Source organism: Martes martes (genome assembly GCF_963455335.1).
Source record: "Martes martes genome assembly, chromosome: 16".
NCBI classification, from domain to species: Eukaryota; Metazoa; Chordata; class Mammalia; order Carnivora; family Mustelidae; genus Martes; species Martes martes.
Window position 1 is genome coordinate 45,610,280 of NC_137904.1, and position 22,805 is coordinate 45,633,084.

Sequence of the window (22,805 nt, forward strand, 5' to 3'; positions counted from 1 at the left end):
CAGAGCACGACCCGGAGCTGCGCACGCGCAGTCTGCTCGACTGAAGCCGAATGAATAAGGACCTGCCATCGCCAGAACTCAGTTCTCATTGGAGCAGAGAAAGTTTGTGGGAGGAGCAGGCTGTTTGGCGCCTGCGTCGCGCGACTAGCGGCTTGCGAACCGCGGCTTGGCTGGCGGTAACGTCTGCAGCGCTGGTGCCTGAGGAGCGATGCCGAGGGAAATCATCACCCTACAGTTGGGCCAGTGCGGCAATCAGAGTGAGCGAACCTCCGGGCCCTCCACTACTTAGGTTCCTTAGATTCTGTGGGATCTCGCTGTGTGATCCCGGACTCCATCTGCCCTTCCTAGAATCGTAGTTTTCCGAAGGCGGGACATGCCTGACCCAGTGTCCAGTTGCCCAACCCCGAGGGGCCCTCCCCTCCCAGTCGCTGGCATACAGCCCTTTCCTCTTACATGGGAGACTCCCGAAGCTTGACTTCCTACCTCCAGACGCAGACGCTCAGTCCCTCAGCTCCTAGTTGGAATCTGCCCAGACCCAAATACCCTCTTTCTCCCCCGTCCACCCCCCTCCCCCAGTCGGGTTCGAGTTCTGGAAACAGCTGTGCGCCGAGCATGGTATCAGCCCCGAAGGCATCGTGGAGGAGTTCGCCACCGAGGGCACTGACCGCAAGGACGTCTTTTTCTACCAGGTGCCCCCAGCGACTTGGCCAGGGGGTCTGAGGGAAGGGCAGGGGCCTGGTACCGGGAGACCCGCTGGGCAGAGGAGCCAGGGCGGGAGGCTTGAGGAGGGAGGGCAGGCAGGAGCCAGAGCTGGGAGGATGGAGGGCTGGGCCTTAGCTGATTGTGCCCCCTTGCTGGATGCCCCTTGGCAGGCAGACGATGAGCACTACATCCCCAGGGCGGTGCTGCTGGACCTGGAGCCCCGGGTGATCCACTCCATCCTCAACTCCCCCTATGCAAAGCTCTACAACCCAGAGAACATCTACCTGTCGGAACATGGAGGAGGAGCTGGCAACAACTGGGCCAGTGGATTCTCGCAGGTCATTTGCTATTCTCTGGCAGGACCCACAACTCCTTCCTGTGTGAGGACAGGTCGTATGACTTGCCAGAGAGAGAAGAAACCAGATCAAGGATGTATGCGTAGTGGAGAGAGAGAGAGAGATGGCTGAGGAAAGTTCTTTTTTTTTTTTTAAGTCTACTACATAATATGGTTAAGACTGCACTTGCCAGTGCTATGTGCCAGGCTATACTAAATGCTTTACATATAACTTGCTTAAACCTCCCCACAACTGTAGAGGTAGATATTATAGGTTCATGGCCTCTTAACTGCTTTTTCAGATTCCAGAAAGCTGTGAAACCAAAAGATGATTTATAACTTATTTAGTAGCAAAACCAAATCTTGGGTGCTTGGCTGGCTCATTCAGTAGAGCATGTGATTCTTGATCTTGGGGGTTGTGAGTTCGAGACCCACGTTGGGTGTAGAGATTATTTAAAAATAAAATCTTTAAAAAAAAAATCTCAGTGGAGATAAGCTATTTTAGCTTCTATCCAACTTGTCATTACTCATATGTGTCATTGCAGAAATATTAATATATTTAATATTAATATATTAATATATTTGATTAACACACATTAGACACCCACTGGCGTTTTACTTAACATACATCATATGTACCATAGTACCTTACTTGAATGGGAAATATTTGAATCCCAAAACATACCTGGCCCCAAGAGTTTTAAATAAGGCATTGAAGAGTTGTATTATTCCCTTCATTATACAGATGAGGAAACTGAGTAATCTGCCCAGAGTCACTTGGTTAAATAAAACTAGAACTAATACATGACCCGGATGTACCCTCTGCTCATACCCACTGTGCTTTACTGCCTCTCAATACAAATGAAAAGCAGGGCTCCTGTGCTCCACAAAAGGATTTTTATGGTTCTATAAAGAGAATCCAGGGTGGCTATTCTGAGGTCAGAGTCCTTGTCCATGGTCCTGTCCCACTCTGACACTCCCCATGTCTGTACAGGGAGAGAAGATCCACGAGGACATTTTCGACATCATAGATCGGGAGGCAGATGGCAGTGACAGTCTAGAGGTGAGTGTCTTAGGAATGCTGGTGGGAGTTGCCATAGGAAGGACTTGACGACACCCTTTAGAAGCCACCTGTTAGGTATAAGACCTCCCCACGTGCCCTTTCCACTGAACAAGCCAGTGGGCTTTGTTGGACACAAGGCAGGGTCTCCTAAGCTGTAGGTGTGGGGGAGGGAAGTGGAGGAGAGGCCTCAGGAAAATAGGAGTCCTAGAAGTCGTAGGATGGGTCCAGTTTGCAATGCAATACCTAGACACTGACTGCCCCTTCCCCATGCAGGGCTTCGTGCTGTGTCACTCCATAGCTGGGGGTACAGGCTCTGGCCTGGGCTCCTACCTCTTAGAACGGCTGAATGACAGGTAAGTCTGTGTTTCATGAGGCTGGAAAACTTGGTTTCCCAAGAAGCTGGGAGGCATTTCAGATACGCCTTCCTATTTGCTGGAACAGAGAAAGAGCCCTTCTGTTCAGTCCTGTGGTTAGGAAAGGGAAGGTACAATAACCAAGAACCTGATCACACTCTGGGGAGCTGGATCCGCAGCTTAGAATCTAGGCCCTAGATGAAGAGATGAAGGTTCAGGGAGCATGGCTGGTTTAGAGTTAGAACCCTAGGTCTGAAGATGTGTCTCTGCCATTCCTCCTTTGGGCTTGCAGACTTCCAAAAGTCAAGTCTCCTTTCTCTGTTGATCCTGTGTCCCACCCCAGTTTCCCCATCTAGGTTCAGCCACTTTCTGACTATCATGAGCCCCATGTTTACCAAGTCTCCAGTCTCTTACCCTGACCCTCTTCTCTCAACCCCATTAGGTACCCCAAGAAGCTGGTGCAGACGTACTCAGTATTTCCCAACCAGGATGAGATGAGCGATGTGGTGGTCCAGCCCTACAACTCACTGCTTACGCTCAAGAGGCTGACCCAGAATGCAGACTGTGTGGTGCGACCTGGATTCTGCCATTCTCCACTCCAGCACCTCTGTCTGCTTTCATCATCTTCCTGCACTTAAAAAGTCCATTTTGAGCCCTTTTGTTCCTCAGTCCTGTGCCAGTGCCTTTTGGATGGGTCTTTTTGGCCATGAAGCACCAAAGAAATTAAGTTTCAGAGCCTAGACGCAGGCAGAACTCCTGTTCTTTCTGTCTCCATAAATTTGTCATTCTCTTCTGTCCCCCCCAGGTAGTGCTGGACAACACAGCCCTGAACCGAATCGCCACAGACCGTCTGCACATCCAGAACCCGTCCTTCTCCCAGATCAACCAGCTGGTGAGCCCCCACTCCCGGACTCTCTGGGCTGGAACCCCTCCTTGCTCTGGTCTGCCTCAGGAAGGGAGCCCTCACCCCTCTCAGGGGCCAAGGCTCACGGCATGCACTCCTATCCCCAGGTGTCCACCATCATGTCAGCCAGCACCACCACCCTGCGCTACCCCGGCTACATGAACAACGACCTCATCGGCCTCATCGCCTCGCTCATTCCCACTCCTCGACTCCACTTCCTCATGACAGGCTACACCCCGCTCACCACGGACCAGTCGGTAGGAGCAGTCGCGGCAGGCCCTGCCCTTGCCTTTGTGGCCCCCTGCTGCCCCAGGAGCTGCCCCTTGCGGCCCCCAGAGGCTCTGTGCTCCAGGATCGGCATAGACCGTCCAACTCCACACTGACCCACTCTCCTCTCCCCTGTGCCTCTGGCTCCCTCCCTGCAGGGCCCGGGCCATGACCTTGGTCAGCTGAGGAGGACTCAGGCCCACAGCAGAGCCTCAGTGTAGACCTGGATCTCGAGACCCTTCCCCAAGAGACCACACTAGCCCGAGTCGGACAGGGCTGAGGCATTGGACGGTGGCCTGAGTGGGACCCGGGCCCTGTGGCCCACTGTCCCTTCAGGTGGCCAGCGTGAGGAAGACCACAGTCCTGGATGTCATGAGGCGGCTGCTGCAGCCCAAGAACGTGATGGTATCCACGGGCCGGGATCGCCAGACCAACCACTGCTACATCGCCATCCTCAACATCATCCAGGGGGAGGTGGACCCCACCCAGGTAGGTGAGGCCCCTTCGTGCCACCCCCAGGCCCCTCAGGGGTAGAGGAGAGGCTACCACCACCACTGCTGTATGCACCCCTCCCCCCAGGTCCACAAGAGTCTGCAGAGGATCCGGGAACGGAAGCTGGCCAACTTCATCCCCTGGGGCCCTGCCAGCATCCAGGTGGCCCTGTCAAGGAAGTCTCCCTACCTGCCTTCAGCCCACCGGGTCAGTGGGCTCATGATGGCCAACCACACCAGCATCTCCTCGGTGAGGCTCACTGTTTACACGTGTCTTCCCATATTTGCTTCCCTGGTTGGGCCTCACCTCTCCACATCCCTGCTGCCCCTGCTTCTGGCTCTCTTAACGTATGGATTGCCCAGCCTTGCTTCCCTGGCTTTCTGGGCCATACTGCTGCTCTAAGTGACCCCTGCTCTCTGTACACACCAAGCTCTTCGAGCGGACCTGTCGCCAGTATGACAAGCTGCGGAAACGGGAGGCCTTCCTGGAGCAGTTCCGCAAGGAGGACATCTTCAAGGAGAACTTCGACGAGCTGGACACGTCCAGGGAGGTGGTGCAGCAGCTCATCGACGAGTACCACGCAGCCACGAGGCCAGACTACATCTCCTGGGGCGCCCAGGAGCAGTGAGGACCCCAGGATGGGGACCTCATCTGCCTTACTGATTGGCCCAGGCCCTGCCTGACCGACCACCCCCTCAGAGAACCGATCAGGGACCTCACATATCTTTTCCTCATAAACACACACAGACACACACAAACACACACACACGTACTCTGTACTGGCCTGGGGACATGTTTATGTCTCCTCTTATGAGACTATTTATGTTAAATAAAGCACTGGACATCATAAATCAAGTCAGTGGTCTCTTAAAGGCTTGTAGATGTGCGGAAGGGGGATGCCTGTTCTCTCTCCATCACAGTGAAAGGGTCTTCCCCAACTTCCAACCTCTTCAACGCTGAGCAAATGCCTCCCCTAGCTTTTCCTTCCCCTTCCTCATTTTGGAGAACATGGGTGGGGTCCACTCATGTGAGACATTTCTTTCCAGGGTAAAAAGGCCAACAGATACTGCCTTACTCTCTCATGACATTCTGGGCCCCAGGATCCCCACCCCCGCCAAGCCCTCCGTGGATCAGGTGACCTTTCCACCAGTTTCATGTTCCCACATCAGAGTGTCCTGTTAGTCCTCCCAGCAGCAGGCCTGCAGCCACCATCCCTACCGCCAGGCCCTGAGCAAGCAAGAGAGTTGGTCCAAGTGCCTTTCATCTTGTAAGCAGAGTGTGCCAGAGAGCCAGTCCAAGAAAGCCACTGGTCAGGCAGCTGGAGTCCAGGACAAGCAGCTCAGGAGACCAAAGCCAAAGCCTGGACTACATGCCGGGCCAAAGTGGGCCCATAGCTGAGGGTCCGTGATTCTGTGAACAGGGGGTCTCCAGTTAAAGGGCCAGTGGCCTCCACTTCTGGTGGAAGATCGCAAGGAAGTAGTAAATATGTAGTGACCTAAATTCTCAGAATCACAAGAGCAAAGTAGGTTGTCCCTAGGTCATGGTGGATTGTCAGGGCCCCTCTTAGGCACTTATGCACCCCAAAGGTGAGGTTTGGGGGTAAGAGCAACCACGTATGTGGACATCATGCTAGGGTACTCACATTATTTTGTTCAGTTCTATGAAGTGATTTTATAAATAAATAGATTTTATAAACAAGAAACTTAAGACTAATCGTGCCTAATTTACCAGGTCTCAGACCTAGTAAATTACAGAGTGGGAGTCAAATCCTGATTGGACTGACTGGTATCAGTATTCCTAACCATTGCATGTCCTGCTTTTTGGGGTATCTTGTGGGTTAGTGTAGAATCATCCCATTCCTGAGGTCTTCTGGAGCCATTGGATGAGTCCGTGGTTGTCAGAGTGTGTGAGGACCTTGAACAGCTGTGCAGATAGGACAGGTGCAGTCCCTGGGTTGGAGGGAGGGTCAGCCTCAACTGGCTTCAGGTAAGCCTGCAAAGCGTCCCCATCACCCAGGTCAGGGTAGCTGGGGACCTGTGCCTGCCTTCTCATTAGTGTCACCACCAGGATGTCTGGTGCCAAAGCCAGAGGGTCAGCCCAATGGATCATAATTGGGGCTGGCGGAGCTTAGCACACAGGTGAAGCACCAGCTCCAGAAGGTGTCTGTGAGTCCCTACGGAGGCTGAAGAGTACCCAGGAACTTTGGGCAAACTACGATTTTTTTTCTCCTGCTTCATTGTTGACCTAAGGACATCTTTTTCCTTCCATGGACCTACTTATCTTTAATAAAGCCTTGAATATTAGCAGTGAAAAACATTGAGGCCAGACCAAAGGGACTGACAGGCAGAGAATGGGCAGTCAGAGGCTGGGCCCCGGGCTTCCTGAGGGGTGGCAGGGAGGCCATTAGCCTGTCACCACCACAGTCAAGCATGAACTTGTCACCTTCAGTTGCCAGGGCCCGCAGGAAGCTGACTCAGGAGAGCCAGCCTGGTTGGTGTCAAGCAGCAGCCTGTCGTCTCAGTACAGAGGATGACTTCAGGGGAAACCAGCGTGCACCTGGTGCCTTCAGGGCTCCACCTCTGGCCCCTGCACCACTGGGCACCTTGCCTGGCTCCTCTCCCTTGACTGCCTCTGCCCCTGATGACCAGCCTTTCATCACCTGGGGTAGCCGCGTGAGCAACTGGTGCTGAGTGGGGGTCATGAGCACTGGCAGATGTGGCCACAAGCCCAGGGCCGCCTTTGCCAGAGCCAGATGTAGGGTGAGGAGCCCTAGGGGGAGGAAGCACCAGGCAGTCCAGAGGAAAAGTCGTGTGTGACTAGGACTCCAGCCACCAATCCAAGCGGGGAGTGCCCTGGGCAGATGGGCCTCTCTGGAAAGGAGGACTGGGTCTGCAAAGACGCCTCTCTTTTCCCCACTGCTGAGGGCCAGCCGCTAGAAACACAGACACACACCTCAGTACCAGCTTCAAGGCCAGGCCCCTCCCCCAAGTCTATTTCCAGATCACCCATCACCCCAGACCGGCCGGGCCCCTCCCAGTTCTTGGCCAGCGGCAAACCCCTAAGCGTGTCAATTAGAGGGCAGCGAGGAGGCCAGGTGGACAGGGAGGAGGTCCTCTGGGAATCAGGGCAGCAGGTGGTGCTGGTGGTGAAAAATCCATGGTTGCAGAGACTGCAGGCCACTAAAGTAACTGTCCCGATGAGAGGTGAGGGCGACTGCAGAGAAACACAGCTCATGCCCAGAACAGGAACCTCTCTGACTAAACAAATAAGAAAATCAGCCACTTCAGGGTCATATTCCCAGGACCCCTGTGGGATGTGGCCCAGGGACAGAGCTCTGGTATCAGGAAGCGCTTTGTAATAGAGAGTGGTGTAAGTGATCTGGAACTCACGAATGTCACTTTGGCAAGCATACCGGCACAAGGAGAAGAGGGGACCACCCCAAGGGTGGGTCGGGAGCTCACAGTCAGTGCAGATGCCAGGCAGGGGTGGTGAGTCAGTCCACTTAGACTCATCCGTGGTCTCCACTGGTCACCCATATGCTCCACCTCCCTAGAAAGGGGCTCTCTGCAGCGGAGAGTCAAATCCAACATCAGGACATCTTCCAGGAAGGCCCACCTCTACCACCTGCTCACCTTCCATCCCTCTTAGGTATCTTAAGCAGACAGGGGGTTGCTCTAAGAAAGTAATGGGAACATTTTAAATTGACAGTCTGATTTTCTAATCCATCATTTATAAGTTTTAATGAAATGTCCTAGGGCCTGATCGCTGCCGTGTGAATTGGTAAAATCGAGTTTCTTGCAAAGCTGCAGGCTCAGTCAATCTCACCCCTGTGAGACCCAGCAGGAAATGCCCTCCTTGTATCTCTGGCGTTGCGATAGTAGTGACCTTGGCCATGGACTCCAGAGGTAGGAAGTTCATCCCTCCAGCCCTCAAATCCATTATGAATCATGAATAGGGTGACTGAAAGCTCTGAAAACCGGGATAGTTGGTTACCGTAAATGAAGAAACACCCCCCGAGAATGATGAGAAAATCTTGAAGCAGTATATATGAATGATCAGGGCTTAATTAAGGTCTGATAGACAGTTGTTCATTTTGCTCATTAATTAAGCAAACATTCATTAAAAATTGAGACCAAGGGGCACCTGGGTGGCTCAGTCAGTTAAGCATCTGCCTTCGGCTCAGGTCATGATCCCAGGGTCCTGGATTCAAGCCCCGCATCGGGCTCCCTGCTCATCGGGAAGCCTGCTTCTTCCTCTCCCACTCCCCCTGCCTGTGTTCCCTCTCTTGCTGTGTCTCTCTCTGCCAAATAAATAAAATCTTAAAAAAAAAAAAAAAAGAGACCAAGTTGCCCATCAAGCTTCATAATGAACCCCACCTAAGGGGTTTTCCAATTTTATTGGGGGTAGGGAATATAATATATACTACAATTAATTTAAATGAAATAGGTATAATATATTAATATAACTTTTGCACGTGATCATATATTAATCTGCTTTTGTTTTTAAACTACGTAAGCTGCCCACCCAACATGGGGCATGAACTCATGACCCTGAGATCAAGAGTCTTATGCTCTACCAAGGAGCCCCCATTATTCTGTTTTCTTAATTAAATGTCTCAAAATATATGTTGCAAAATTTTAAGTGCTATAAGTAAAATAGTACATGAAATAATATTGAAATCATTACTGAGCATTTAATATATACCAACTACTGTTCTAAGCATTTTACATATATGAGCTCATTTAATTTTGACAGTAACTACATAGATAGGCACTGTCTTATCTGAATGTTTACAAACAAGAACACTGAAGCTCGGGGTCACACAGGCCGGGCAATGGTCTTACATCCGCTGGAAAGAGAAAACTTAGGGGCACCTGGGTGGCTCAGTCAGTTAAGCATCTGCCTTTGGCTCAGGTCGTGATCCCAGGGTCCTGGGATCCATTCCTGAGTCAGGCTCCCTATGCAGTGGGAAGCCTGCTTCTTCCTCTGCCTGCTGCTCCCCCTGCTTGTGCTCTCTATCTCTCTGACAAATAAATAAGTAAAATCTTAAATTAAAAAAAAAAGAGGAAACTTAAGAAGAAATGCAGTAACTGTCACATTATGGTGGAGTGTGGGCTGCAGGAGGGAAGGGCCTCTGCCGTGACCCTCCAGGGAGCAGAACGGAGCCGGTGGAGGGAACTAGGAAGGGGCAGGTTGCACCTCTGCGGGAGGAAGAACATCCACACGCTCGCTGCTATCTTCAGGTGGCAGGAGGGACCACAGGGACTGCGAGTCCCCCCTTCACTGAACTCGGTCAAGCAAGTTCTGTGTGATGACTAGCCCGTAATGGTCGAGTCCTAGGACACAGATGAGGCAACCTTCAATGTGTCTTCCAGCCTTAGGATTTAGGAATTTCTTGGAAGCCAATTTCGTTTATAATAAAGCATATTCCTTTTTTATTTGTATTTATATTTCTTTTTTTTTTTTAAAGATTTATTTATTTGTCAGAGAGAGTGAGCACAGGCAGACAGAGAGGCAGGCAGAGGCAGAGGGAGAAGCAGGCTCCCCGCTGAGCAAGGAGCCCGATGTGGGACTCGATCCCAGGACCCTGGGATCATGACCCGAGCCGAAGGCAGCCGCTCAACCAACTGAGCCACCCAGGCGTCCCTTATATTTCTTTTTTAACAAGGCTCCACGCCCAGCGTGAAGCCCAATGCGGGGCTTGAACTCACGACCCTGAGATCAAGACCTGAGCTGCGATCAACAGTCGGACACACTCAACTGGCAGAGCCATCCAGGCACCCCCAGGAATTCATTTTTAAAGCAAATATATTAAGGCCTACTGTGTGCCTGAACCCTTTGCAGGAACTGGGAATTCCTAGGTGCATAAGCTAAAGTCCCGAATGTCAAGAAATTCTCACCCTGAGACACCCACGCGGCAAAGTGACAGTTAAGGTGGTAGGCGCACACCAGCAGGATGGCCGCAGTGTGTGCTCGGTAAATATTTACTGAGTGTTAGCAAGAATGAAAGGCTGTGCGAGGGCTGTGTGGGAGTCACACAGGGGAACGATCCGTTGACAGGGTCTTGAATTCTGAGGGAAGCTTTCCAAGCGGAGACGTACAGGAAGGTGGTGGGGGCTGGGGGGGGCTCTCATGTGCCCCCTCGCAGGGGGCTCTGCTGGCAGGGAAGCGAGAGATGGAGTTTACTTCTCCTCTGGGGCTCAGCCACCCCCTTCCTGTCAGCTGGGAAGGGGAAGCTCACACCAGGCAAATGAGGCCACCAGAGCCCACCTGGGGCTGAGGAAAGGCCAAAGGCAGAGAAAAGGAGTTATGGCCCAACCCAGGTATGATGGAAGGTTTCCCAGAGAGAAGCCAACGGGGCCTTGTGTGCAGGAGGAGAGGTTAACGTGTTGACATCCAGAGGGAAAAACATGGTGGGCAAAGGGAAAAAAGGACCTGAGGGGGCTGGGAGGCCTAGAAACAGGACAGGGGGTTCCAGAAACTGCAAAGGCCCAGAGGTGCATTTGGGGGCGCAGCAGGAGACAAGGTCCGGTTGATATTCCAAGACCAGACAGGCCATGCAGGGTCTTTCATGCCATGTGGAGCTTGGACTTTATTCTCGGAGCAAAGGGGAATCCTTGAAGACTAGTTGGGAAGCTATAGCCACCAGCCTGCTCTTTCTGGACTTTTCACCTAAAATAACACAGCACCCCTGCTTTCTAGGCCCTCCTGTTCCCTTAACTCTTCCTGCAAACCGGTATTTGGCAGAATCTGATATCAGAACTCTAGCCTATGTTCTGTTGCTCCTTCCTAAAGGTGAATTCTTAGATACTGCTGCCCACACCCATGCTTCTCATCATTTTGTTCTCCGGCGCCACGGCCTGCCCTGCCCTGCTCTGAGCTGCCCCAGACCAGCTCTGCCCAGCAGACTGCCCCACTTTCTTCCCTCCCTCAAAACCCTCACAGATCATTCCTGACCAGGCACACCCGGGGCCTCCTGCCACACTCAACCACAACAATTCCCTTTCTGTCTCCAGTCCACCCCACGCATAATTTTACGTTATTTTGTTAGTCTTGTAATTGTATTTTTGTCATGTAATTTCCTTTTCTAATACTCGCAAATACAACCCCATGTGTTCTATAGAATGTTCAGGCATTCTGGCATGAATTTAGTTCCAATAAATACTAGATTTTAAAATATGTACCCTCAAAAAAATTTTGTTAAGGGGCACCTGGGTGGCTCAGTTAGTGAAGCGGCTGCCTTTGCATCAGATCATGATACTAGGGTCCTGGGATCCACAGCCCCTGGGATCGGGCTCCCTGCTCAGCGGGGAGCCTGCTTCTCTCTCTCTCTCTCTCTGTCCTCTCCCTGCACTCATGCTCTCACTTGCTCTCTCTGTCTCTCTCAAATAAATAAATAAAATCTTAAAAATAAATTTATTTTTTAAAATACTTTATTTATTTGACAGAGAGACACAGTGAGAGAGGGAACACAAGCAGGGGAGTGGGAGAGGGAGAAGCAGGCTTCCTGCTGAGCAGGGAGCCCGATGCGGGGCTTGATTCCAGGACACTGGGATCACGACCTGAGCCCAAGGCAGAAGCTTAACGACTGAGCTACCCAGGCACCCCCCAAAATTTTTTAATGAATACATTTCTTTGTTTTCTCAAAGCACTTAAGCAAATAAAACTTAAGATCCCTGGGAATTTGGGGGCTCCAATGTTTCAACTGATCTTGAGCCTAGGGTGGTTCCTCAGACACCTGACAGGACGTGTGTTCCCCCACCTGGAAGATACTCCCTCTGGAAGAACTGGTCCCTGTCCAACTCTGTGCCACACCTCTCCCTGGCTCCCTCCACTCCTTCCACGTCTGGCTTCCCCCAAGTCCTTCAACTACTCACGCTCTGGCTTCCCAGCCTTCTCCACATGTCTCCTCCTCTGGGGTGTCTCCTCCTCACTCCACTTTCTTCATCTGGCTGGCTCCTTGCTCATTCTCCAGGTCGCCTGAAGGTCACGTCCAGTGAAGATTTCTGGTTTCTCCCTAGACATTCCACCAGCACCCTCTACGTTCTTTGCCATAAATGTCACCACGCTTTATTATTTTATGTTTTGGTTTTGTTTTTTTCTCCTTGAGGGCAAGGTCTGACCTGTTCATCGCCGTATCTCTAGAGTCTGATAGAGGGAGGGAATTCAGAAACATTCCTCGAAAGAATGTAAATATCAAGTAGAAAGAAAACAATGAAGAGGGCACTCTGGATAGCCAAGTTCACATGCTCAAGATTAGGTACTTTAGGGGTGCCTGGGTGGCTCAGTGGGTTAAGCCTCTGCCTTTGGCTCAGGTCATGATCTCAGGGTCCTGGGATCGAGCCCCGCATCGGGCTCTCTGCTCGGCAGGGAGCCTGCTTCCTCCCGCCCCCTGCCTGCCTCTGCCTACTTGTGATCTCTCTCTCTGTCAAATAAATAAATAAAATCTTTAAAAAAAAAAAAAAGATTAGGTACTTTACCCATAGGTGAGCCTGTCAAGTCTTGACTCATAGTCTACTCATTCTTTTTTTTTTTTTTTTTAAGATTTTCGTTAATTTACTTGAGAGAGTGAGTGAGAGCACAAGGGGTGGGAGGGGCTGAGGGAGAGGGACAAGCAGACTCCTTGACGAGCAGGGAGCCCAATGCAGGGGCTCAACTTGGGGCTCAACTGGGCGCTTGATCCCAGGACCCCGAGATCACAACCTGAGCCAAAGGCAGTCTGTTTAACCAACTGAACCACCCAGGAACCTCTACCCACTTTTATTTTAAACAAAATTCTCACCTACTTAGATGTATGAATTCCTAGACTAACACAAATTTGCAAGGAGAAAGGAGAGGGGTACTAGGGACTTTTTTTAGAGTTTTTTTTTTAAAGATTTTATTTATATATTTATTGGCAAGAGAGCTCAAGCAAGAGGAGGTACAGAAGGAGAGGGAAAAGCAGACTCCCTGTTGAGCAGGGAGCCTGGTGCAGGGCTCAATATGGGGCTCAATCCAGGACCCCAAGATCATGGTCTGAGCCAAGGGCACATGCTAAACCAACTGAGCCACCCAGACACCCCTAAGTGTACCAGGGACTTTACATTAAAAGCAGTTAGGACCTGGGCTATCACCTTGATAAGGAGAAAAAAAGAAAAATGACAAAAAGGCGTAAGGAAGGGACCATCTGACTTAAGGGTGAACATACCTCCAAAGGCGTCTGTGGGCAGCTTAGCCAGATGCCAAGGCTGGTGTTCACATCTATTCCTGAGTCAACAAGAAAAGGCTGAATTTCATTCAGTATATTCCACTTAAGGAAAGACGGGGGTAAAGAATACATTTTACAAATATTCCTACCAAAATAATTTTTAAAGTTTTTTTCTTCAAGATTTTATTTTTAAGTAATCTCTGCACCCAGTGTGGGGCTCGAACTCACAACCCCAATAGCAAAAGTCACATGCCCTACCAATCGAGCTAGCCAGCCACCCCCAAAATGATTTTTAAATGTTTTCAGTTATGGAACCTACAGAGATAAGCCTGGTTTTCTGGGAAATTCACTTATCTACACGGAAAATCTTTTTGTTTGTTTGTTTTTTTTAGTCTGATAAAAATGTAACAATGGTTGAAAACAATAGTAATAAAGCAATGAGGGGCTACTGCTTTTCCACTGAAAGAAGCAGTGACCTTCCTCAGGGATGCCTGCACTGCTCTCTTAGCAATTACCCCTCTATATTCCAATCAATGGTCCACTTCCCTGCCTTCCCCACTGGGCGATGCATTTCTCGTGGGCTGGGACAGTGTTTTTCATCTCTATATCCCTGATAACTACCACAGGTCCTAAGACATTGGAATTGTTCAACAAATGAGAGAATGAGATCAAGGTCATAGCTTCTCTTCCTTGCCTCTCCTTTAACAAGAAGACATTAAAAGACTTGCCACATGTGGGACACCTCCTGGCTCAGTCTGTAGAGCACGTGACTCTTGATCTTGGGACCATAAGTTCGAGCCCCATGTTGGGTGTAGAGATTACTTAATAACAAAATCTTAAAAAATAAATAAAAATAAACAAACAAACAAAATAAATAAATAAAAGACTTGCCACACAATCTGATCATAGTGTACCCCAGGATAAATTTATTGTTCACTACATTGGCCTATACATCAAGAATATTGTGACTTTAATCCTAATCAGTTTTCAAAAAAAGGGGAAAGGTGGGGGTGTTTAGAAATGAATTTTTCTTTTTTTTTTTTAAGATTTTATTTATTTATTTGACAGACAGAGATCACAAGTAGGTAGAGACGCAGGCAGAGAGAGGAAGGGAAGCAGGCTCCCACGGAGCAGAGAGCCTGATGCAGGGCTCGATCCCAGGACCCTGAGATCATGACCTGAGCTGAAGGCAGAGGCTTAACCCACTGGACACCCAGGCACCCCTAGAAATGAATTTTTTCGATTCCTTTCATACACGACATAAGAAAAGATATCCCAAGATTCTTACACAGAGTAGCTACGTGTCAAGAAACTAAATGGCCTGATGTTGCTGATTTTCTGATATTTGATCCTTTGGAAATATTCTGAATGGATACATTATACAATATGTCATTAGCACCTGAATGGAAACACACTAGTGACAACGAGTATCTTCCTTCCTACAATATCAAATAATCGTCATGAATCAAGAACTGATCTGTAGACAGCTGCACCAGAACGTGGAATCAGCGGAAGGCGGGGCAGTTTCAAGTCCTGACCTGCAAAGTGAGCCAGGAAGAGGGAGCACTCAGAACCCACATGGCTGGAAGGTCATCCATGGGATAAAACAAAGTTGCCACCTGGATGAGCTCCTTTAAAACTACCTTGTGGGGGCGCCTGAGTGGCTCAGTGGGTTAAAGCCTCTGCCTTCAGCTCAGGTCATGGTCTCAGGGTCCTGGGATCGAGCCCCACATGGAGCCCCACATCGGGCTCTCTGCTCAGCAGGGTGTCTGGTTCCCCCTTCTCTCTCTGCCTGACTCTCTGCCTATTTGTGATTTCTCTCTCTGTGTCAAATAAATAAAAATCTTTAAAAATAAATAAATAAAAAATAAAACTACCTTGTGGTAGTTTGTCTTGGTCCAAGAGCACAGTCACCATCAAAAGATGGCGGGGGGTGGGGGGGAGGCGCCTGGGTGGCTCAGTGGGTTAAAGCCTCTGCCTTTGGCTCAGATCATGATCCCAGGGTCCTGGGATCGAGCCCCACTTCAGGCTCTCTGCTCGGCAGGGAGCCTGCTTCCCTCTCTCTGCCTGCCTCTTTGCCTACTTGTGATCTCTGTCTGTCAAATAAATAAATAAAATAAATAAAATCTTTTAAAAAAAAAAAAGTGAAATTCCCTTAAAAAAAAAAAAAAGATGGCCGGGAGGGGGTGGTGAGGACTGAGAGAGAGCCTCAGGGGACCGCGAAACTATAGCTGGGTCAAGGAGGAAAACACTGGGCCAAACGCCCCCAAATCTTGCCCAAGGCTTGAAAACAATCCATCTTCCTTTCCCTACCTCACAGTTCTCTCTGAGGACTCCCACTCCCTTTGTGACCTGTCCTTGCTTGGGACTCCTGAACCTAGAGGCAACTGCTCCCCAAGACCTTTCCTTGCCCACCCAGATTCTGGTTCTGGAAAAGGCACTATTCTGAATATCCCATCAGCCTGGACCCCAAGGATGGAAATGAGTCACAGAGACCACTGCCTGAAAGGGATGGTATGAAAAAATACCAGGTTCTCTGAGGTTCATGAACAGGGTGAGTGGAGACAGACATAATAGTGTTTAGGGGCCCATGAAGGCCAGACTACTACTTCTGCTTCTAGGTCATAACCATAGGCAATACAGTTAAGGGGGTCCCCCCACCCAGAGCCAAGGAACAACCTTAACGGAAGCCTCCTGTGGCCCCTGGAAATCCTTGTGACCTGGATTTCTTCTATAAACTGAATCAGTCCTAAAAGCACAGTAATACTCTGTCTGCTCTGGTGTCCAGTTGTGGATCTCCCCACAGTGACGGGTCTATTCCAACCAGCTGTGTTCCTTTGGACTCACAGTATTCATTCCTCAGTAGGCATTGCAGGGGTCCCCTGTTCATTCAGCAGGTTTCTGACCACTGCCCTCTAGCCCATGTGTGTGGAGAGGCCTCTAGATAACTACTATTGTCAGGTGATACAACAGCTATTAATTCATAGGACCTGAGCCACCAAACTGATAATTACTGCACGGTCATACTCCATTCATTTATATCCCTCCCACGTGAATAAGGACCTTATAAACACATGCATTCCTTCTGCTGTTCCCTATACCAATGGTTCTTCTTCTTCTTCTTTTTTTTAAAGATTTTATTTATTTGACAGAGAGAGACACACACAGCAAGAGAGGGAACACAAACAGGGGGAGTGGGAGAGGGAGAAGCAAGCTTCCTGCTGAGCAAGGAGCCCAGTGTGGGGCTCAATCCCAGGACCCTACAATCATGACCTAAGCCTAAGGCAGACACTTCATGACTGAGACACCCAGGTGCCCCTACATGAATAGTTCTTAACCTTTGCTGATTCATGGAGCTCTCTGAGAATCTGCTATGAACCTCCCCAGAAAAAGAGCAGACATATGGACTTGAAAACAATTTCACAGACTTCTTGATTCATAAAGCCCATCCTTCAGACCCCAAGCCAATGCTAACAATTCTTGATGGCAAGAAATGATGACATTTCTAAAGAGAAGTAGTTAGAATGGGAGAGCTGCAGCCTAATTCTTCCCACTTGTTTTTCATAGGCATAAAGGCCTGCAAAGGATGTGGGAACACAACTTGGTCAACCTGATCTGTGAGGTCCAGCCAGGTGCTGTCTGTGAGTTCCAGCCAGGTGCTGTCCTCACCTGTCCACCTCGCCAAGGCAGCAGGCTCATAATGACCAACTAATGCAGCAGCTCCTGTCTGAGGCTGACACAGGTCTCTCCCTTGTCCACACCAATACACTCCCACCTGAGTCTAGCCCAAACCTTACACACCTTTCCCTAGCGCCATCCAGGCAAGCCAGGTGACTCTTATGCCTACCTTGTCAGCTAGGAATAGTGGATGAAAAGGACCTCTATGGGGTCTGCTGCGCTACACCTTCTCTACACTTCCTTCTTCTCCCTTCATCTCTCTCTCTCACATGTACACACAGGCACATATACGCACTCCAGCCATCACTCAGAAGGACCAGAGTCAGCATCTCGAAGGCTCCCTGTAGCAGAGCTCCCCAGGCATGCCTTCAGTTTGGACTCAGCCAAGTTTAAGGGTGACTGCTACCCAGCCACTGGCCAGATTACATTTTCTGGGTCACTCTAACCTGCTCAAAGGACAAGTAATGTCGTCTGATATCTCATCTGATACTCCAAACCTCTATGCCTCAAAAATAACAACAAAACACCTTTGATCTTCCCTTGATCTTAGGCACCTGGGTGGCTCAGTGGGTTAAAGCCTCTGTCTTCGGCTCAGGTCATGATCCCAGGGTCCTGGGATCAAGCCCCACATTGGGCTCTCTGCTCAGCTGCTCTGCTCAGCTTTCCACACCCCCCCCCACTTGTAATCTCTGTCAAGTAAATAAATAAAATCTTTAAAAAAATAATAACACCCTTGATCTTGATGCAAAACTAAGTGTTTACCACACACACACACACACACACACACACACTCAGGGTTGCCACCAGTCTTCCCCAACCTCTGCCAAAAATGATTACATATTTCTAACAAAGACTGACTGTGAATATAAACAAGGGTTTGTGGACCCCAGGGATGGGAAGAGGTCTCCCCGCCCTTCCACAGACCAGGGACTTCTCCCACTCTAGCCTTTCCCAATCATGGGAAAGACAACCAAGGTGGCTTCCTCCTCACCACAAACATGTACCCATCATTCTAACTGAGAGTATTACCAAGAAAAGCAAAACTCTAAGGTACCAAAAATACCTCTTGAGATGGACCTCAGAGTCAACTCTTGATGCTGTGGACTATCAGATGAATTTCCAGTTCTGTGAATAACCAGTCACCAGAGTTTTATTCCAAGACCCAGCCCAATTCTGGCCTCTCACTATGTGCTTTCAAGTAATGCAATGTGATTAAAGTGTTATCAGAACCTGCCTCTCAGAACATGACTAACTAGACTTGTTATCTTAGGCAGGTCACTTCCTGTCCCTGGGCCTTGGTTTCATCATTCATTCACTCAACAAATATTTATTTGTTGAGAAGCTAGCAAGTTCCAGGCACTGTGCTAAGTGCTCAAGACAACAAAGATGAGTGAGATACGGTCCAGCCGGCTGTGGTCTCACTCTATTGTTGATGTGTTAATGTCAATGACTCCTTATTTGCTGCATGATCAGGACAATAATGGAGGTTGGACAAGGTAGGAGAGGAAAGCTGGGAGGGGAGCACCTGTGTCTGATTAGGGGCACGGAGGTTTGAAAAAATAAGGGAGTTGGACTTTTTAATCAAAGAGTCTGTTATTCTTAGATGGTGGTGCATTCCAAAAGGACACAGAAGCCATTTGGATATTCTGCTCCAGGGCCGTGTGTGCAATCCCAGGCCTCGGCTAATGTAGATAAGGAGTTCACCATTGGCATTTGACCAGTTGGCCCTAACACCTCTTTCAGAGTTAGTAGAAGCCAGATTCTCTTTATCAGACTTCTGCACTATCCAATTCTAATGATCACCCTAGGAGGGTGATCATTGACACTTTGTCAAATCGAGTCCCTTCCAAAGATCAGCAAAGACATTAGGCGTACTTGTGCCGTACATTTCCTTAACCAGCTGATGAAACAAACACGTCATTTGGGAGGGGAATATCCAAACCCAGACACACACAGAATGAATCCCTCATAAGGTTTTCTTTCAAACAAAGCCAGAAATAAAACCCATTGATTTCTAATTGCCAGAAACTCAATGGTCACCCCAAGATGCTGTTGAACAGAGTCTGCTAATTGTGGCTTATAATTAACTCATGCACCAGCTAATATTATTGAAGTCCTCAAATACTGAAAGGAACAGTATTATGAATTCCTAAAAAGTCAATATCAATAATAACCAAAATAACCTTCTGGGTTATTTTTTTCTTCTGCCTAACTATATTTTCTGTATTTACTACAAAAAAAAATGTGTTTTGATGTTGTAACGTTTGAACCGGCTAGAGGTTATTATTTTACAGAGAATAAACTGTGTTCTCTCCCATTAAAATATTTATTAGTGTTTTTCCTTTCTTGCCAAGATGATGGGAATCTGATACTGCCACATGCAAACTGCCTAGTAAGTTCATTATACATAAAAGTCAGTTCTTACATTTTGTTCTCTCTTGAAGTAGAAAAGCAGGCAAAATACACCGGTTCCCCATTGTACTTGGAATTCATGTATGCGTCATCTATATATTGGTCAAAAATGTTATGTGTTGAGAAGCCATCTGGATGGTTGTACGTCAGTGTGAATGTAGTTAATGCCACTTAACTGTTCACTTAAAAATGATTAAAATGAGGGGCGCCTGGGTGGCTCAGTCATTAAGTGGCTGTCTTCGGCTCAGGTCATGATCCCAGGGTCTTGGGATGGAGCCCCACATTGGGCTCCCTGCTCAGTGGGAAGCCTGCTTCTCCCACTGCCACTCCCCCTGCTTATGTTCCCTGTCCCACTGTGTCTCCTTCTGTCAAATAAATAAAATCTCTTTTTAAAATTTTTTTAAAGATTTTATTAATTTATTTGAGAGAGAGAGAGTGAGAGAGAGCATGAGAGGGAGAGGTCAGAGGGAGAAGCAGACTCCCTGTGGAGCTGGGAGCCTGATGTGGGACTGGATCCCAGGACCCCAAGATCATGACCTGAGCTGAAGGCAGAGGCTTAACCTACTGAGCCACCCAGGAGCCCCAACGTAGAGATTTTTTTTTTATTTTCTTATTAACATATAATGTATTATTAGCCCCAGGGGTACAGGTCTGTGAATCGCCAGGTTTACACACTTCACAGCACTCACCATAGCCCAACGCAGAGATTTCTTAAAAATAAAATCTTAAAAAAAAAGAAAAAAGGCCTCTTTACATTAACAAAGCGAAGGCTACCAGAGTCTAAGGTTTTTTCTCTGTACCCTCAGACGCTTCATTAATACACCAGGGAGGAAGAAACCTGTCACACAGATGTCAACTCAGATTAGGGAAGATAAGATTTAAATTACTTTGATTCCAACATGAGAACATTTTGAGAATGACTTGGCTTCAACCTGTGATTAACAGAAAACCACCTTAAGCCACGCACGGTTTCTGAGCTGCGGAGGATAGGTGGCCCAGGGAGGTGGACACAGGTGGTTTCCAGGGCTCCTTGGTTCATTGGCTCCTTATTTGAGGACAGGGTGACTCAACTGGGGAGAATTCACTGCTTCAGCCTGTTTGGTCTTGATCAATCCAGAAAACACACTCGCTGACGTCCTTCTATCACTAATTCGTAGGCAGCAACAAAGCAAGTAGGGGAAGGGACTTTTCACTCGGGAATGCTCAGAACCGTCGCAGGACTGCCTTGAGAACCTGCACAAAGGGACGGCCTGAGACCTGCAGGCCCTCGGGTCAACAGCCAGTCTTGAACCGGAGAGGTGAGGAGCCAGAGGGGCGGGCCGGCCAGGACTAAGAACACAGGAGCTCAGAAACAAGCAAACAAAAACTATTCATAAGAAGTCCCAGGCAACAAACTGAGGGTTACAGAGGGAGGGGGTGGAGGGAGGGGGTAGCCAGGTGATGGGTGCTAAGGAGGGCATGTGTTGTGATGAGCACTGGGTGTTACACACAACTAACGAGTCGCTGAATACTACATTAGAAACTAATGATGTTACTATATGCTGGCAAACTGAACATTTAGTAAAAAAAAAAAAAAGTTAAAAAAAAAACTGTTCATAAGAAGCACTAAAAAGTGAGAGGTACCTGGCTGGTTCAGTTGACAGAACAGTCACCTCTTGATTTCAGGGCTGTGGGTTCAAGCCCCCATTGGGTGTAGAGATTATACACACTGGGTGTATAAACCTTAAAACAAAAAAAGTCCTAAAAGGTGAACACAGGCCTGGACCTTCCAGATTGCAATTAGACTGCTAAGTAGCTATCCTTAGAACTTTGTCATGTTGATTTAACAAACCAAGGTAGAAAGCAGCAGACGAAAACCATGTCGAAAGTTCATTTTTAGGGGCCCCTGGGTGCCTCAGTCGGCTAAGCGTCCAACTCTTGATTTCGGCTCAGGTCATGATCTCAGGGTCTTGGGATTGAGTCCTGTGTCGGGCTCCCTGCTCAGCAGGGAGTCTCCTTCTCCCTCTACTGCACCACCCCCCGGCCCACTCGTGCTCTCTCTCTCTCTCTCAAGTAAATAAATAAAATCCCTTTTTAAAAAGTTAATTGTTAATAACCTCCTAAATAGTCTTATTTAAAAATTTTTTTTAATTTGAACATAGTTGACACAGTGTTCCATTAGTTTCAGGTCTATGACTTAGTGAGTATCATATCTCTGTATGTCATGCTGTGTCTAAATAGCTTTTTCGGGGTTTTCTTTTAAGGTTTTTCTTTTTAAGATTTTATTTATTTATTTGACACAGAGAGAGAGACCGTGAGAGAAGGGACATAAGCTGGGGGAGAGGCAGAGGGAGAAGCAGGCTTCCTGCCGAGCAGGGAGCCCAACTCGGGGCTCGATTCCAGGACCCTGGGATCATGACCTGAGCCGAAGGCAGACCCTTAACACCCAGGCACCCCCTAAATAGTTTTAATTAGCCAAATACTGTAGCCTGACATACCTGGAGGGATGTATTGATAGCACAGTAAACATCAGTAGAGACAAAATGGACCAAAAATTTCAACATACACTGAACCACTGCGGTGGAGGAAAGGCTATTAGACTGTGAGAGAGAAAACGAGGGTTTTAGCCTCAGCTGTTGCTAACTGGCCCTATGACTCTATCAGGCAGAAATATATTCAGTGGCAGTTAACAGAACATTCAGTTAGCAGTAAGCTAAATAAATAGTATAGTTTGTTTTTCTCACTTGGTAAGTCCAGAGGTGGGCTGTCCAGGGTTGGGGCATCTGTTAGGAAGCCACCCAGAACACCTGACCTGTCTATCTTTGTGTCCCACCATCACCCATGTGTGGTCTTGGTGCTCATGGGTACAAGATGGCGGCTGGACCAAGTTCCAAGCAGAAGACTAGGAGCAGAGCAAAAGAGGCTGCAGCCTCCAGCTGTGCTTGCCTTTTTGAAAAAGTTGCCCCAGGAGTCTTTCACTGAGAGGTGACTAGGGCGAGGGGGGCCGGATTTGCCAACCAACATTAATTACCACAGTGACCTCAGACATACACACAGATCTTAATACAATATCAAGACTAGGGAGGCTTCAAAACCTACGCATACATCTCAGCTCTCTGAATCCTAGCCTCCTCACCCGTAGAGTATATGGGACGCACTATGGGCATTCTGGGCAGGACGGTTCATTACTGTGGGGCTCTCCTGCACACGGCAGGACACTACACATCTCTGATCTCTAGGTACCAAATGCCAGGATCCCCCCACCCCCACTACTGTGATGAAACCAGATAGGCCTCTGCTGGTTTGCAGATGCCTCCGGGTTGGAGTGAGGCATGGGAGGGGACTATCTTGTGGGATTGGAAGCCACTGTCCTAGATCAGGTCTGGTCTACAACTGTCTGATTCTCTCTAGCCTTTTTCATAAAAGCAAGTTAG

The 22,805-nt window shown here is 48.7% G+C and overlaps 1 protein-coding gene across 1 annotated transcript; it reads left to right on the forward strand.

Annotated features, from left to right (window-relative positions):
- Nucleotides 1-140: 140 nt before the first annotated feature.
- On the forward strand, nucleotides 141-5,801 carry TUBG1 (tubulin gamma 1). Its single transcript, XM_080827092.1, has 11 exons — nucleotides 141-257; nucleotides 577-689; nucleotides 873-1,040; nucleotides 2,031-2,099; nucleotides 2,373-2,452; nucleotides 2,895-3,021; nucleotides 3,258-3,344; nucleotides 3,464-3,613; nucleotides 3,960-4,112; nucleotides 4,203-4,364; nucleotides 4,546-5,801. Exons 1-11 carry the CDS (start codon nucleotides 209-211, stop codon nucleotides 4,741-4,743), a joined length of 1,356 nt encoding a protein of 451 aa, XP_080683218.1. The 5' UTR covers nucleotides 141-208; the 3' UTR covers nucleotides 4,744-5,801.
- Nucleotides 5,802-22,805: the final 17,004 nt, after the last annotated feature.

What these genes read in the sequence shown, in the direction of transcription:
- TUBG1 (XM_080827092.1), top strand. Translation starts at nt 209, where the DNA reads ATGCCGAGGGAAATCATCACCCTACAGTTGGGCCAGTGCGGCAATCAG. An exon ending in ATGGCAGTGACAGTCTAGAG is followed by an intron (nt 2,100 to 2,372) that starts GTGAGTGTCTTA and finishes TTCCCCATGCAG; the next exon opens with GGCTTCGTGCTGTGTCACTC. An exon ending in TTAGAACGGCTGAATGACAG is followed by an intron (nt 2,453 to 2,894) that starts GTAAGTCTGTGT and finishes CAACCCCATTAG; the next exon opens with GTACCCCAAGAAGCTGGTGC.